A 16,615-nucleotide genomic window follows, 5' to 3' on the forward strand; every position below is an offset into this window, starting at 1 on the left:
GACATATGGACGATAAGGGAATAGTGTAAATGGGTTTTAGAGTGGTTTCACAGGTCGACGCAACATCGAGGGCCGAAGGGCCTGTTCTGCACTGTTATGTTCTATGTTCTAACACCCCTGTAAAGAGTACTTCACTCTGTTCAAGACCCCATCAAAATGTGAGTTTTTGTTGTGGGCAGCACTCAAATTGAGGATTTTGAATGGTTTAGGATCATATAAGTTAATGCACTAAGGCCATCTGCTGGAATCTAATCTAAACCCATTTCCCTCCGCATTCTATGTAGTCTCGTACAGTCTGTCTTTAAAATATTTATTGAATTTCCCTTTCAGTGAATCATGAACTCAATCTGAATAACCACTCCTATGAACACATTCCAATAACCCTCCAGGTGGAATGTCAATAACTTTCTCCTTCATCGCCTCCACTAGGGCAGCACAGCAGTTAGCACTGCTGCCTCATAGTGTCAGGGATCCAGGTTCAATTCTGGCCTTGGATGATTGCCTGTGTGGAGTTTGCACGTTCTTCCCGTGTCTGCGTGGGTTTCCTCCGGGTGCTCCGGTTTCCTCCCACAGTCCAAAGATGTGCAGATTTGGTGGTTTGCCATGCTAAATCGCCCTTTAGTGTGAAAGTTAAGTGGTGTTATGGGGATAGGACTGGGGAGCGGGCCGAGGTAGAGTGCTGTTCCAGGGGGGCCAAATAGCCTCCTTCTGCACTGTAGGGATTCTATGTTGCTGGAGCTTTTGATTTTTCTTTCATCAGGACAAATGCAAGAATTCCAAATTTCAAAGCATCGTAACAATTTATATTACAGGAGAAAAGGGTGCTAATTAGTCAGCAAGTCAATTCTGATTTGCCAAGACATTGCCATGGAGAAAGCCACAGGGATCTATCGGCTGGAGTTCTCTGGCTGTTCAATGGCAGCAGGACTTTTTTGTCCCGCCTGCTAACAGCTCAGCCCCGCCCATGTGTTTTCCAGCAGCATGGTGTGGCTTCAATAGGAATTCCCATTGACAGCGGCAGGAGCGGTGAATCCTGCCCCCAGCGAATGGCGTGCCACCTCCTGCCATCGAGAAACACGCAGCTGAGAGCTCAGAGAATCCCGCCAATAGACTCCCTCAGCGCCCAGGTAATTTAAAAAGGCACAAGGCAAGAACATATCCCTTTTGTTTGTAAAGGAAGAGTCCCTGCACATGAATGTATGTCGCTTCTAGCAAGTGTAAATGAGCCACTTTAGGAACTTGACTGATTATCTTAAATTGGTTGTTAGAGTAGCTATTGGTGCACTCAGGATTGTTCAAAACCTTCTACCCAATCGAGGAATCTCATCCAACAGTAGACATTTTGTTATGGATTTTGCATGCATGAGCTAGTTCAGTACAGTCTGTACTCTGCCTATTATGAGCAGCCAAAAGAACATGTTTGATTCAATGATCCAATTGTTGAGACATACGGCCCACGTACCTGAAATTGAACCAACACTGAAATTCATACTGTATGCAGAACAATACTTTTCACTGTACCTCGGTACACGTGACAAGAAACAAATCCAATCCAATTCAATCCATACATCATATGCTGTTAGATGTGATCCTGCCATCGGGCAGCTCTTGCTGAATAGCTACATGAACAACCAATCTGTCAAGTTCCTAACGTGGCTCATTTACAGTGCTAGAAGTGACATATGTTCATACGGAAGGACCCCGTCCTCTGCAAACAAATAGAATGTGTTCAAGCCTTGCATCACTTTTGAATTACCTGGAGGCATGGGAGTCTATATTTCCCCATTGCTTTCTCCATGGTAATATCTCAATCAGAGTTGACTTTTTTTTCATTCATGTGAGCAGGGTTTATTGTCCATCCCTAATTGCACCTTGAACTGTGCAAGTTGTTCAACCATTTCAGAGAGCATTTAATAGTCAACTACATTGCTGTGGATCTGGAGTCACATGTAGGCCACACCAGATAAGGACGGCAGATTTCCTTCCCTAAAGGAGGTTAATGAACCAGATGAGTTTTTATACAATGGTTTCATGGTCATCATTAGACTTATTTTTATTGAATTCAAGTTTCCCCACCTTCCGTGGTGGGATTCAAAGCCGGATCCCCAAGAGCAGTACCCTGGGACTCTGGATTGCTACCCCACAATACCGCTACGCCACTGCCTCCCCTACACTGTACCACTGCCGTGCCAACCTTTCGTCCTTTGGTTTAAATTGTTTTGATCGTTTGAAATTTGGCATTCTAGGGGCGGCACGGCGGCACAGTGATTAGCACTGCTGCCTCACGACGCTGAGGACCCGAGTTCGATCCCGGACCCAGGTCACTGTCCATGTGGAGTTTGCACCTTCTCCCCGTGTCTGCGTGCGTCTCACCCCCACAATCCAAAGATGTGCAGGACAGGTAGATTGGCCAGGCTAAATTGCCCCTTAAAGAAAATAATTGGGTACTCTAAATTTATAAAAATATAATAACTACAATCACCAGTTTGTAAATTTAAACTCAATTAATTTTTATTAATAATAATAACAATGAGTAAATAGACAGAAAATACAACTGGTTAACTATTATCTAGACCCTAACCCTGCTCTTTAACTCACCCCACCCTCTACACACACACAAGACAGATAAACACAGCGGGGGAAGTACACTTTTCTTCCGTCTTGGCCATCAGTTGCAGGTTTTTGCTTTCAATCTGTATTGGTTTTCAACTGTATTTCATCAAGGTCTCAAAAACATCTCTACAGGTTCAGGAAACAGCAGCTCGGCAGCATTTCTGGAGAAAGAGAGAGAGAGAGAGACAGACACAGATTTTCCTCTCTGCGTCCAGGGCCCGACTGTCCCTTCCGGGGTTCTCTGAAAACCATCCTACGTGGGTAGGACCCAATCAGTGCCTATCGCCGGGCAGAATATGGCCTTTGGCCCATTCAGTGGCCACCAGCCAACCAATCGAACCAAATGCCTCCGATCGCTTGGATGCCAGAAAGCCTGAGTTCTGCTGCACAGTGTGCAATTTTGCAACTTTTGAGCTGCTCACTTCCTCTACTCGACTTAAATATCCAAGGATCAAACTGACAAAAAACAGAAATGGGAAATAAGGGAATCAACAGGAAAGGCCTTTACACATGTTTAATGTTTGTTTCTATTTAGTGTCAAGAGAATGCATGAACGTTGGGTGCATCAGTGCTCATCATATCGAGACATTTATGAGAAGCTTGAAATCCCCAAAATGGATAATTCTGTGGACTGGCCAGACATCCTGAGACAGAAGCAGGTACAGTACCCATTCTCTGCTAACACCCTAACCAAGGGACCAGGATACACAGCAGGAAACAGCTTGTACCATTTCCATGTACATGAGAACATCTAAAACTTGTCTCCTAAAATGCACCAAGTCCAATTCACCCATTACCTCTGTGCTTGCTGACATACAGTAGCTTCCAGTTGAAATTCTCAAAGAACAAGGTACAATACAGCACAGGAACAGGTCCTTTGGCCCTCCAAGCCTGTACCGGTCATGATACCAACCTTTGCCAAAACCCTCAGCACTTCCTTGTGCCGTAACCCTCTATACCCATCCTATCCATGTATTTGTCAAGATGCCTTTTGATCGCTGTTAATGTATTATCTTCCACAACTTCCCCTGGCAGCGCGTTCCAGGCACTCACCACCCTCTGCATAAAAAACCTGCCTCGCACATCTCCTCTAAACTTTGCCCCACGGACCTTAAATCTATGCCCCCTGGTGACTGACCCCTCCACCCTGGGAAAGAGTGCCTCCCCATCCACTCTATCCGTGCCCCTCATAATCTTGTAGACCTCTATCAGGTCACCCCTCAACCTCTGTCGTTCTAATGAAAACAGTCCGAGTCTATTCAGCCTCTCCGCATAGCTAACCCCTCCAGACCAGGCAACATCCTGATAAATCTCCTCTGCACCCTCTCCAAAGCCTCCATATCGTTCTGGTAGTATGGCGAGCAGAATTGTGCGCAATATTCGAAGTGCGGCCTTACCAAGATTCTATACAACTGCAGCATGACGTGCCAGTTTTTATACTCGATGCCCTTTCCAATGAAGGCAAGCATTCCGTATACTTTCTTGACTACCTTGACCACTTGTGTTGACACTTTCAAAGATCTGTGGACCTGCATATCCAGATCTCTCTGACTTTCTATATTCCTCAGAGATTTACCATTTACGGTATATTTCCCCTCTATGTTAGACCTACCAAAATGCATCACCTCACATTTGTCTGGATTAAACTCCATTTGACATTTCTCTGCCCAAGTCTCCAACCTATCTATGTCCTGCTGCATCCTCTGACCATCCTCTTGAACAACATCCGCCACCCTCCTCTCATCTATCATCTTTGTCACCTCCTCAAACAACTTGATCAAGTTAGTGAGGCACGACCTCCCCATCACAAAACCATGCTGTCTATCGCTAACGAGTCCATTTGTTTCCATTTGTCCATTTGTCCCTGAGAATTGTCTCCAATAATTTACCTACTACCGACGTGAGGCTCACCGGCCTATAGTTTCCTGGAATATCCCTGCTACCTCCCTTAAACACAGTACCACATTAGCTATTCTCCAGTCCTCCAGGATTCCCATCTTTTCAAATCCATCACCCCGCCCCACCCATGTAACCTATTCCTGCCCTAAAGCATTCAGAGATTGTTGCGGTTTGAACGGGACTGAAAGATCCCGCTGAAGTTTCTAGAGTTCTGAAGAAAGTAGTTGAAAAATATGTATTTTAAATATATGAAGCATTTCATATTCTGCTTTCGTCGATCATGGGGCCTCTGGTTTGGTGGAAATTTATACACTATCTGTCTTTGCACGTGTGGAACGGGTTTCTTTTTGCTTTGTATTGATAACAAAGAGTAGGAATTGTCTGGTTTCTAGGAATCATATGTTTGCAGCAATGCAAAGCAATAAGATGACCGTTGACCTGTAAAATCAGTGGATTAAACACTCCAAACCTATCCTGATGGTTTGAGCCATTTGAAGGCCCTGTGTTCACATGTTCCACTTTTACATGTGTTAACTTAAAAGTTTGAGCAAGAGCTTCTCAATTGAGTAGATTTTATATTAAATTTGAAAGATTCCAATCGAGTGAAAAGGGTGAAACTTTTATCACCGAGTTGGGTTGGTAACACGATTCGGAAAGGACCAGAAATCAAGATAAGGAGAACTTTCCTAATGCAGCAAGTTGTGATCCTATCTGAGTTATGCAAAGCCCTCCCATTTTTGCTACTTTTCATATTTTCCATTTGTATGTTGACAGAGGGATGTTGATAATGGTGGATTCGGACCACAGCTGCCACAATTAGAAAAACAGGTTGCAAGTAACCACATACTGAGTAAAGAAATTGAAGCCTATGGACCACAAATCAACAGTCAGACCATCACCAACCCGGTAAGGAAGAGTTGCATGACCACAGCCAGCATTGGATGGCACGGTGGCACAATGGTTAGCACTGATGCCTCAGCACCAGGGACGCGGGTTCTATTCCAACTTTGAGTGACTGTCTGTGTCGAGTTTGCACGTTTACCCATGTCTGCGTGGGTTTCCTTCGGGAGCTTCGGTTTCCTCCCACAGTCCAAAGATGTGCAGGTTAGGTGGATTGGCCAGGATAAATTGCCCCTTAGTGTCCAAAGATGCGTATGTTGGGGTTATGGGGTTAAGGGATTAGTGGGTCTAGTTAGGGTGCTCTTTTAGTAGATCGCTTCAGACTTGATGGGTCAAATGGCCTCCTTTTGCACGGTAGGGTTTCTATTTAAGGACCATGGAGCACAATATTTACTGCAATGTATTTTGTTTTGAGATTGTCACTGTTTCAGAAATGTTTGTGGGCACTACATCCCAAAGGAGAGAAGCTGTTCTATATTACTTGGCAGACCAGGTGCCGTTATTGGGGAATATGTCCTCCCTTGGCAATTATGGTGAACAGTTCCAGCCAATCGCAGCTGAGGAGAGTACGAATATGCAATAATTACAGATGGACAGGGCAGTGTGTTCCCCCCACTCCTCCTCACCCCCCCCCCCCCCCCTACTCCTTCCCAGTAAATGCCTACTCCTTCCCAGCTGCTTATCAATGGCTTGTTTTACAGGATTGAAGAATTCATTCCCCATGGGTGTCATCTTGTGCTCTCATCTCTGGTTAGGAAGAAACTTGAACACATAATCTGGGCTGACATTCCTCTGGACTACTGAGGGAATGCTGCACTGTTGAGGTCCCATCTTTCTGATGAGATACCAACCTGAGTTCCCTGCTCCCTTCCATTTCCTGATTTGCACCTGTTTCTGGGATGTTACTTGTGTCCTCTACAGTGAAGACTGATACAAAATACAATTCATCCACCATTTCCTTATTTTCCAATATCATTCTAAACCAAATTGAGGAGAAGGGAAAATAACAGGTTAAGGGAAGGATTACCATCTTCTGTCACAGAACGACAGATTTAAAAGACAACAAGCTTTTTGAAAACCTTCAAAGTGGTGAAACACAATTTGGAAGAGCAAGTGGGAGTGGAAGCAGCAAAATACTGATGTCTTTTTCTTTGTCTTACAGCAGGAACTCAAGAATGTCCAGAAGCAGTACAAAAACCTGGTGGTAAGTTATGGTTATTACAATCCCAGACCGGACCCCAGGCTGGGATACTGGACCGAGACCTCAATATTTTAGTTTATTTTGTAAGACTGTGCGGAAAGAATGATTCACTCCAGGAGTGATTGCATGAAGAAATAGGGATTTGGTATTTTTGAAACCAAACTTTATTATGAATACAATATTAAACTCTAACTTCACACCCGAAGAGAACAGCTTACCATTATCCCTAAAACACTATGTGGTAGTATGTATTAGGGGTCATGTGGGACTGGAAGCCCTAATGTCATTGGCTAACAGATCCCGGGTCCTGGTTGGCCGTTGACCTCTAGCTCCGCCCTGAAGGCGGAGTATAAGAAGCCGGAGTCCTCCCCCGCAGGCCATTCTACTATCGAGCTGCGGGGGAACAGACACGCTTAATAAAGTCTCATCGACTTCACTCTATTTGTCTCACGGAGTCTTTGTGCGCTACACACTACTACTCAATTCCCCATTAAACAACAAGAAAACAAACATACAGATCTCACTCCATCTCAAAATTAGCATGGCCGAGAGTAATACGTGTTTTACAGGATAGATTTGGCTCCTGTTAGAACTCCTTCAGACTCTGGCTGCATATTTTCAAACAACTGGTTTACCTGACGAGCTTTAGCTTCTTCCTTGTCCTCAGACAAGACTGCTCTGCTTTAAATAGTATTGCTCTTTTTATAACTATCCTACTGGGAGAGAATTCTGGACTCAGGGTCAGACAGATCAGACTTCAATTCCTTTCCAAAGCTTTCTCAAAATGTCTCTCTGCATCCCTTAGCTCCACCCAGCAATGACATAATCCCCCCAAGCTGAAAAACAAATTAACTCTCCAGGCTGAAAGCACATTAACTTCCAGGGGCTTTCCCAAGTCAAACCACAGTGCATTAGCCCAGACTGAAAATCACATTCTTCTGGTCATTTTCACCTCTGGCTCCTAAAAGCTCCCAGGCCCTGCAAACAAAATCTTTTTTTTAAAACATGACCACTACAGTCAAACACGAAGTAATCCCAGGTGTTTAACCCTTAAATTGCCCCAATATTTAGAGTGCAATATTCCTCAAATACTCCTTTTGTCACACCGTTGTTTATTTATGAGTCAGCTGCAGAGGGCAAATGTGAATTATGTCATCCATTCACTTCAGTCTGTTCAGCATCACTTCCAGTGTCAGGGTTGGAGTTTATTGCCCCATTGCCAGCTGTGTTTTTGGTGATGAGAAGGCATGTGAAATCTGAGGGGTTCCCACCCCACTACATTTCTGCAAACCCTGAGCTGTCCCCCATAATACAGCAGGTGGGCGGGCACCAAAATCCCCAGTCTGCCCGCCATATTTAAATAAATAACTAACGGTCAATTGAGTTTGGCACTAAGCCAATAAAACAGGGTATTTTATTGGAGTGGATAGACTATTATTTGAGGCCACCTTGAAAAAGGCTGGCAGGAAGGGGGGCCACATAAAATTTGGGGTGTCCCAGGTGCCCATGAGGTAAACCCCACTCTCTCTCCCTCCCACCACTTTGTTCCGCGTCACCTGCCCTCCAAATCCCAGATCCCTCACTGGGCTCTCAGATCCCCTCCCCCCCCACCCCCCGCACCAAAGGAACAGGGCTTACCTGTTCCCGTCCGCCATCATTTTTCTTTCTGCTCCTCCTAGCAGTCCCCACAGTGCCCACAACTGAGCTGTGGCATTGCCAAGGCTGCCAGAGCTACTAGACAAGCAGATTCTCTCAAAGGCGAGGCTTCCTGTCCATTGAGGAGTGGGACTCCCACTCTCTCTGCCCACCGGTGGTGTGTAATGGCTACGAGGTGGGATTCCTCCAAGTGTGTGGCTGCTGGCTGCCAACTTCCATCCCCCAAAATTGTCCTCTAAAATCCAGCCCTAGTCGATTTTGTGTCAGATTCAATCTCAGCCTGTTCAGTGGCCCGGCCAGTGGAGACTGAACAAAGAACAAGAACAAAGAAAATCACAGCACAAGAACAGGCCCTTCAGCTCTCCCAGCCTGCGCCGGTCCAGATCCTTTATCAAAACCTGTCGCCTATTTTCCAAGGATCTACTTCCCTCTGTTCCCCGCTCGTTCATATATCTGTCTAGATGCATCTTAAAGCGTTCCAGGCACCCACCACCTTCTGCGTAAAAAACTTTCCACGCACATCTCCCTTAAACTTCCCCCCTCTCACCTTGAAATCGTGAACCCTTGTAATTGACACCCCCACTCTTGGAAAAAGCTTGTTGCTATCCACCCTGTCCATACCTCTCATAATTTTGTAGACCTCAATCAGGTCCCCCCTCAACCTCCCTCTTTCCAACGAAAACAATCCTAATCTGCTCAACCTTTCTTCATAGCTAGCACCCTCCATACCAGGCAACATCCTGGAGAACCTCCTCTGCACCCTCTCTAAAGCATCCACATCCTTCTGGTAATGTGGCGACCAGAACTACACGCAGTATTCCAAATGTGGCCTAACCAAAGTCCTGTACAACTGTAACATGACCTGCCAGCTCTTGTACTCAATACCCCGTCCAATGAAGGCAAGCATGCTGTATGCCTTCTTGACCACTGTATCGACCTGCGTTGCCACCTTCAGGGTACAATGGACCTGAACTCCCAGCTCTCTCTGTACATCAATTTTCCCCAGGACTCTTCCATTGACTGTTATAGTTCGCTCTTGAATTGGATCTTCCAAAATGCACCACCTCGCATTTGCCTGGATTGAACTCCATTTGTCATTTCTCTGCCCAACTCTCCAATCTATCTATATTTTGCTGTACTCTCTGACAGTCCCCCTCGCTATCTGCAGCTCCACCAATCTTAAGATCATCTGCAAACTTGCTAATCAGACCACCTATACCTTCGTCCAGATCATTTATGTATATCACAAACAACAGTGGTCCGAGCACGGATCCCTGTGGAACACCACTAGTCATCTTTCTCCATTTTGAGACACTCCCTTCCACCACTACTCTCTGTCTCCTGTTGCCCAGCCAGATCTTTATCCATCTAGCTAGTACACCCTGAACCCCATGCGACTTCACTTTTTCCATCAACCTGCCATGGGAAACGTTATCAAATACCTTACTGAAGTCCATGTATATTACATCTACAGCCCTTCCCTCATCAATTAACTTTGTCACTTCCTCAAAGAATTCTATTAGGTTTGTGAGACATGACCTTCCCTGCACAAAACCATGCTGCCTATCACTGATAAGTCTATTTTCTTCCAAATGTGAATAGATCCTATCTTCTCCAACAGTTTGCCTACCACTGACGTCAAGCTCACAGGTCTATAATTCCCTGGTTATCCCTGCTACCCTTCTTAAACAAAGGGACAACATTAGCAATTTTCCAGTCCTCCGGGACCTAACCTGTGCTCAAGGATGCTGCAAAGAAATCTGTTAAGGCCCCGGCTATTTCGTCCCTCGCTTCCCTCAGTAACCTGGGATAGATCTCATCTGGACCTGGGGACTTGTCCACCTTAATGCCTTTTAGAATACCCAAAACTTCCCCCTTCCTTATGCCGACTTGACCTAGAGTATTTAAACATCCATCCCTAACCTCAACATCCGTCATGTCCCTTCCCTTGGTGAATACTGATGCGAAGTACTCATTAAGAATCTCACCCATTTCCTCTGACTCCACGCATAAATTCCCTCTTTTGTCTTTGAGTGGGCCAATCCTTTCTCTAGTTACCCTCTTGCTCCTTATATACGAATAAAAGGCTTTGGGATTTTCCTTAACCCTGTTACCCAAAGATATTTCATGACCACTTTTAGCCCTCTTTATTGCGCGTTTGAGATTTGTCCTACTTTCCCGATATTCCTCCAAAGCTTCATCAGTTTCAAGTCGCCTAGATCTTATGTATGCTTCCTTTTTCATCTTAGCTAGTCTCACAATTCCACCTGTCATCCATGGTTCCCTAATCTTGCCATTTCTATCCCTCATTTTCACAGGGGCATGTCTGTCCTGCACTCTAATCAACCTTTCCTTAAAAGACTCCCACATTTCAAATTTGGATTTACCCTTAAACAGCTGCTCCCAATCCACATTCCCTAGCTCCTGCTGAATTTTGTTATACTTGGCCTTTCCTCAATTTAGCACTCTTCCTTTAGGACCACTCTCGCCTTTGTCCATGAGTATTCTAAAACTTACGGAATTGTGATTGCTATTCCCAAAGTAATCACCGACTGAAACTTCAATCACCTGGCCGGGATCATTCCCCAATATCAGGTCCAGTATGGCCCCTTCCCGAGTTGGACTATTTACATACCGCTCAAAAAAACTCTCCTGGATGCTCTTTACAAATTCTGCTCCATCTACGCCCCCAACACTACGAGTCCCATTCAATGTTGGGGAAGTTAAAATATGCCATCACGACCACCCTATTGCTCCTACATTTTTCTATAATCTGTCTACATATTTGTACCTCTACTTCACGCTCGCTTTTGGGAGGCCTGTAGTAAAGTCCCAACAATGTTACTGCACCCTTCCTATTTCTTAGCTCTACCCATATTGCCTCAGTGCTCGAATCCTCCATAGTGTCCTCCTTAATCACAGCTGTGATATCATCTCTGACCAGTAATGCAACTCCTCCACCCCTTTTACCTCCCTCTCTATCCCTCCTGAAGCATCTATACTCTGGGATATTTAGTTGCCAATCTTGCCCTTCCCTCAACCAAGTCTCAGTAATACCAATAACATCATATTCCCAGGTACTAATCCAAGCCCTAAGTTCATCTGCCTTACCACATTGAGATCCAAAAAGACGAGGTGTTGGGTGTCTTAAAAAATATTAAGGTAGATAAGTCCCCAGGGCCTGATGGGATCTACCCCAGAATACTGAAGGAGGCTGGAGAGGAAATTGCTGAGGCCTTGACAGAAATCTTTTGATCCTCACTGTCTTCAGGTGATGTCCCGGAGGACTGGAGAATAGCCAATGTTGTTCCTCTGTTTAAGAAGGGTAGCAAGGATAATCCCGGGAACTACAGGCCGGTGAGCCTTACTTCAGTGGTAGGGAAATTACTGGAGAGAATTCTTCGAGACAGGATCTACTCCCATTTGGAAGCAAATGGATGTATTAGTGAGAGGCAGCATGGTTTTGTGAAGGGGAGGTCGTGTCTCACTAACTTGATACAGTTTTTCGAGGAGGTCACAAAGATGATTGATGCAGGTAGGGCAGTGGATGTTGTCTATATGGACTTCAGTAAGGCCTTTGACAAGGTCCCTCATGGTAGACTAGTACAAAAGGTGAAGACACACGGGATCAGGGGTGAGCTGGCAAGGTGGATACAGAACTGGCTAGGTCATAGAAGGCAGAGAGTAGCTATGGAAGGATGTTTTTCTAATTGGAGGGCTGTGACCAGTGGTGTTCCACAGGGATCAGTGCTGGGATCTTTGCTTTTTGTAGTATATATAGATGATTTGGAGGAAAATGTAACTGGTCTGATTAGTAAGTTTGCAGACGACACAAAGGTTGGTGGAATAGCGGATAGCGATGAGGACTGTCAGAGGATACAGCAGGATTTAGATTGTTTGGCGACTTGGGCGGAGAGATGGCAGATGGAGTTTAATCCGGACAAATGTGAGGTTATGAATTTTGGAAGGTCTAATGCAGGTAGGGAATATACAGTGAATGGTAGAACCCTCAAGAGTATTGAAAATCAGAGAGATATAGGGGTACAGGTCCACAGGTCACTGAAAGGGGCAACACAGGTGGAGAAGGTAGTCAAAAAGGCATACGGCATGCTTGCCTTCATTGGTCGGGGCATTGAGTATAAGAATTGGCAAGTCATGTTACAGCTGTATAGAACCTTAGTTAGGCCACACTTGGAGTATAGTGTTCCATTCTGGTCGCCACACTACCAGAAGGATGTGGTGGCTTTAGAGAGGGTGCAGAAGAGATTTACCAGAATGTTGCCTGGTATGGAGGGCATTAGCTATGAGGAGCGGTTGAATAAACTCGGTTTGTTCTCACTGGAACGAAGGAGGTTGAGGGGCGACCTGATAGAGGTCTACAAAATTATGAGGGGCATAGACAGAGTGGATAGTCAGAGGCTTTTCCCCGGGGTAGAGGGGTCAATTACTAGGGGGCATAGGTTTAAGGTGAGCGGGGCAAGGTTTAGAGTAGATATATGAGGCAAGTTTTTTACACAGAGGGTTGTGGGTGCCTGGAACTCGCTACCGGAGGAGGTGGTGGAAGCAGGGACGATAGTGACATTTAAGGGGCATCTTGACAAGTACATGAATAGGATGGGAATAGAGGGATACGGACCCAGGAAGTGTAGAAGATTGTAGTTTAGTCGGGCAGCACGGTCGGCACGGGCTTGGAGGGCCGAAGGGCCTGTTCCTGTGCTGTACATTTCTTTGTTCTTTCTTCTTTGTACCTGCTACACTTCTCGCATTAAAACAAATGCACCTCAGACCACCTGTCCCTTTGCGTTCATCATCTCTTCCCTGTCTACTCTTCCCCTTAGCCACAATGAGTTTATTATCTCGTACGGGGAACACGGTAGCATGGTGGTTAGCACAATTGCGTCACAGCTCCAGGGTCCCAGGTTCGATTCCAGATTGGGTCACTGTCTGTGCGGAGTCTGCACATCCTCCCCGTGTGTGCGTGGGTTTCCTCCGGGTGCTCGGGTTTCCTCCCACAGTCCAAAGATGTGCGGGTTAGGTGGATTGGCCATGCTAAATTGCCCATAGTGTCCAAAATTGCCCTTAGTGTTGGGTGGGGTTACTGGGTTATGGGGATTCGGTGGGGTTACTGGGTTATGGGGATAGGGTGGAGGTGTGGACCTTGGGTAGGGTGCTTTTTCCAAGAGCTGGTGCAGACTCGATGGGCCGAATGTCCTCCTTCTGCACTGTAAATTCTATGTAATTCTACCTTACTGGCTTTAGTTGCTGCCTCTTTACTGACCTCTAACCTCCTAATCTGGTTCTCATCCCCCTGCCACATTAGTTTAAAATCTCCCCAGTCCTGCCCAGGTGTAGACCATCCGATTTGTAATGGTCCCTCTGCCCCCAGAACCGATTCCAATGTCCCAAAAATCTGAACCCCTCCCTCCTGCACCATCTCTCAAGCCACGTATTCATTCTGACTATTCTTGAATTTCTACTCTGACTGTCTCATGTCACTGGTCGCAATCCTGATTGTAGGACCTCATCCTGTTTTTTACCTATATCGTTGGTGCCTATATGCACCACGACAACTGGCTATTCACCCTCCCCCTTCAGTATGTCCTGCAGCCGATCTGAGACATCCCTGATCCGTGCTCCCAGGAGGCAACATACCATTCGGGAGTCTCGTTTTCGACCACAGAAACGACTGTCTACTCCCCTTACGATTGAATCCCCTCTGACTATAGCCCTGTCAGTCTTTTTCCTGCCCTTCTGTGCAGCAGAGCCAGCCACGGTGCCATGAGCCTGGCTACTACTGCCTTCCCCTGGTGAGTCATCTCCCCCAATAGTATCCAAAACGGTATACCTGTTTTGGAGGGAGATGACCACAGGGGACACCTGCACTGCCTTCCTGCTCTTTCTCTGCCTTTTGGTCACCCATTCCCTGTCTTCCTCACCAGTCCTAATCTGCGGTGTGACCAACTCACTGAACGTGCTATCCACGACCTCCTCAGCATCGCGGATGCTCCAAAGTGAGTCCACCCGCAGGTCCAGAGCCGTCATGCGGTCGAACAGGAGCTGCAGCTGGACACACTTCCTGCACATGAAGGAGTCAGGGGCATCGGCTGCGTCTCTGGACTCCCACATTGAGCACGAGGAGCATAACACGGGTCTGGGATCTCCTGCCATTTTTACACTTTACCTTAACTGATTACAAATATAATGTAATATAGGAGCCCTCCTGAGTCTGAACCATGTTCTGATGGGTTTCTTTACCGAACTCCCTCGTACATATTCCATTTGGTGTTTAAAGACATAGGTGCTATCAGCCACAAAATTGGTCAGTGTATATTTTTCCCCCCATCACAACACTCAACCCTCTCGCACTCAAGCTAATCATATTCACCTGAGGAAGGAGCAGTGCTCCGAAAGCTAGTGATTCGAAACAAACCTGTTGAACTTTAACCTGGTGTTGTAGGACTTCTTACTGTGCTCACCCCAGTCCAACGCCGGCATCTCCACATCATGATTCCAGCTAATGACATTGATGGTGGTAATTGTCTGATCAGAGCGACACGTGACATAGTGGGTAGCACTGCTGCCTACGACGCTGAGGACCCGGGTTCGATCTCGGCCCCGGGTCACTGCGTGGAGTTTGCACATTCTCCCTGTGTCTGCGTGGGTCTCATCCCCACAATCCAAAGATGTGCAGGTTAGGTGGATAGGCCACGCTAAATTGCCTCTTAATTGGAAAAAAAATAATTAGGTACTCTTAATGAGGTAATGGTCTGAACAATCTCTTCCATTTATGTTTCTCTCCTCATCCAAAGATGTGCAACATGGGGTGAGGGCCCAGGTAAAGTGCTCTTTCAGAGGGTTGGTACAGACTTTATGGGCCGAATGGCCTCCTTCTGCATTGTCGTGATTCGATGGATCTTCACTTCGCTTCTAACTTTAGTTTCTCTTCTCTTTCCATTTTTCTCCTGTCTGTCATTTTGCAGTTTTCTGGTGCTACAGAGCTGTTCACCTGGCTCCCTGCTTTCCACTATATTTCTGTGTGCTTGGTGCATGATCAATCACTACTGAAGCGAGATTGTCGTCCAATTGAAGGCTTTAATGAACAAGTAGTTACCCCAGCAGCTCCGGTACAGAATGACTGCTGTGGGTGAAACACAGACTCTTATGCTCCGCCTGCTGGGTGGAACCAGCAGGCAGGTTCTACCACTCACACTACAGTATAAGGTACATCCCACCTAGGTACCGCGACACCCCTAATATAGCCTACCACATTCACCCCCTGTTTAAAAAAGAGTCCGGCGGGGGTGGTGGCCTTGCTTTTACTGTGGTAGAGGTTATAGCGGTACCCTTCAGTGTCTTTGCATGCAATACACATATTTACAGACAATTATTTACAAGTTCATTTTACCAGGTTCTACCACTCACACTGCAGTATAAGGTACATCCCACCTAGGTACCGCGATATCCCTAATATAGCCTACCACAGTTCTCATGGGTGTTTGTCGGCCTGTTTGCCTGTGTGCCTGTCAGTCTGTCAGTGTGTGTGTCTGTCTGCCTGTCAGTCTGTCTGTCAGCCTGACTGCTTGTGTGTGTGTGTGTGTCTGTCTGACTGCCTATGAGTCTGTCCGTCTGACTGTCTGAATGTGTGTCTGACTGCCTGTGAGTATGTCTGACTGCTTATGTGTCTGTCAGTCTGACTGTCTGACTGCTGCCAGTCTGACTACCTGTGTCTGTCTGGCTGTCAGTGTGACTGCCTGTCTGTATGTCTGTCTTCCTGTGTGTCTGTCTGTCAGACTGACTGCTTGTCTGTCTGACTGTCTGATTGCCTGTGCCTGTCTGTCTGACCACCTGTCAGTCTGACTGTCTGTGATGACTGTCCATATGTCTGTCTGACTCCTGTGTGTCTGACTATCTGATTGCTTGTGTGTCTGTCGGTCTGACTGACTGGGTACCTGTCTGTCTTATTACCTTTGTGTCTGTCTGATTGTCTATGTGTCTGACTATCTGACTGCCTATGTGTCTGTTGGTTTGACTGACTGTGTATCTGTTTGTCTGATTGCCTGTGCGTCTGCCTATCTGACTGCATGTGTGTCTGTTGGTCTGACTGCCTGAGTATCTGTCAGTCCGACTACCTGTGTGTGTGTCTGTCTGCTTGTCTTGTCTGTTTCAGATGCCAGGCTCTCTACAAGTGCTTTCCTACTCGGGTTCCCTGTTCCCCCAGCAATGACAGGACTCTTGTATCCTTGCCTCCTGCCCTTCTGTGCACCCATAGCTGTTCCCCATTATGTTCCCCCACCAGTTTGTCTGCTCCTGGCTCTGTTGCTCAATACCGCTCAATTCATTTCCGAA

The 16,615-nt window shown here is 46.3% G+C and overlaps 1 protein-coding gene across 1 annotated transcript in view; it reads left to right on the forward strand.

Annotated features, from left to right (window-relative positions):
• evpla (envoplakin a) overlaps positions 1–16,615 on the forward strand; it is a 178,380-nt gene that overhangs the window by 64,585 nt on the left and 97,180 nt on the right. The window contains exons 4-6 of the mRNA XM_072482997.1: positions 3,149–3,272; positions 5,287–5,418; positions 6,575–6,616. Of these exons, the coding sequence (XP_072339098.1) occupies positions 3,149–3,272; positions 5,287–5,418; positions 6,575–6,616 (298 nt within the window). The remainder of the gene's footprint in view (positions 1–3,148; positions 3,273–5,286; positions 5,419–6,574; positions 6,617–16,615) is intronic.

The sequence above is a fragment of the Scyliorhinus torazame genome, chromosome 18 (genome assembly GCF_047496885.1).
Source record: "Scyliorhinus torazame isolate Kashiwa2021f chromosome 18, sScyTor2.1, whole genome shotgun sequence".
NCBI lineage: Eukaryota > Metazoa > Chordata > Chondrichthyes > Carcharhiniformes > Scyliorhinidae > Scyliorhinus > Scyliorhinus torazame.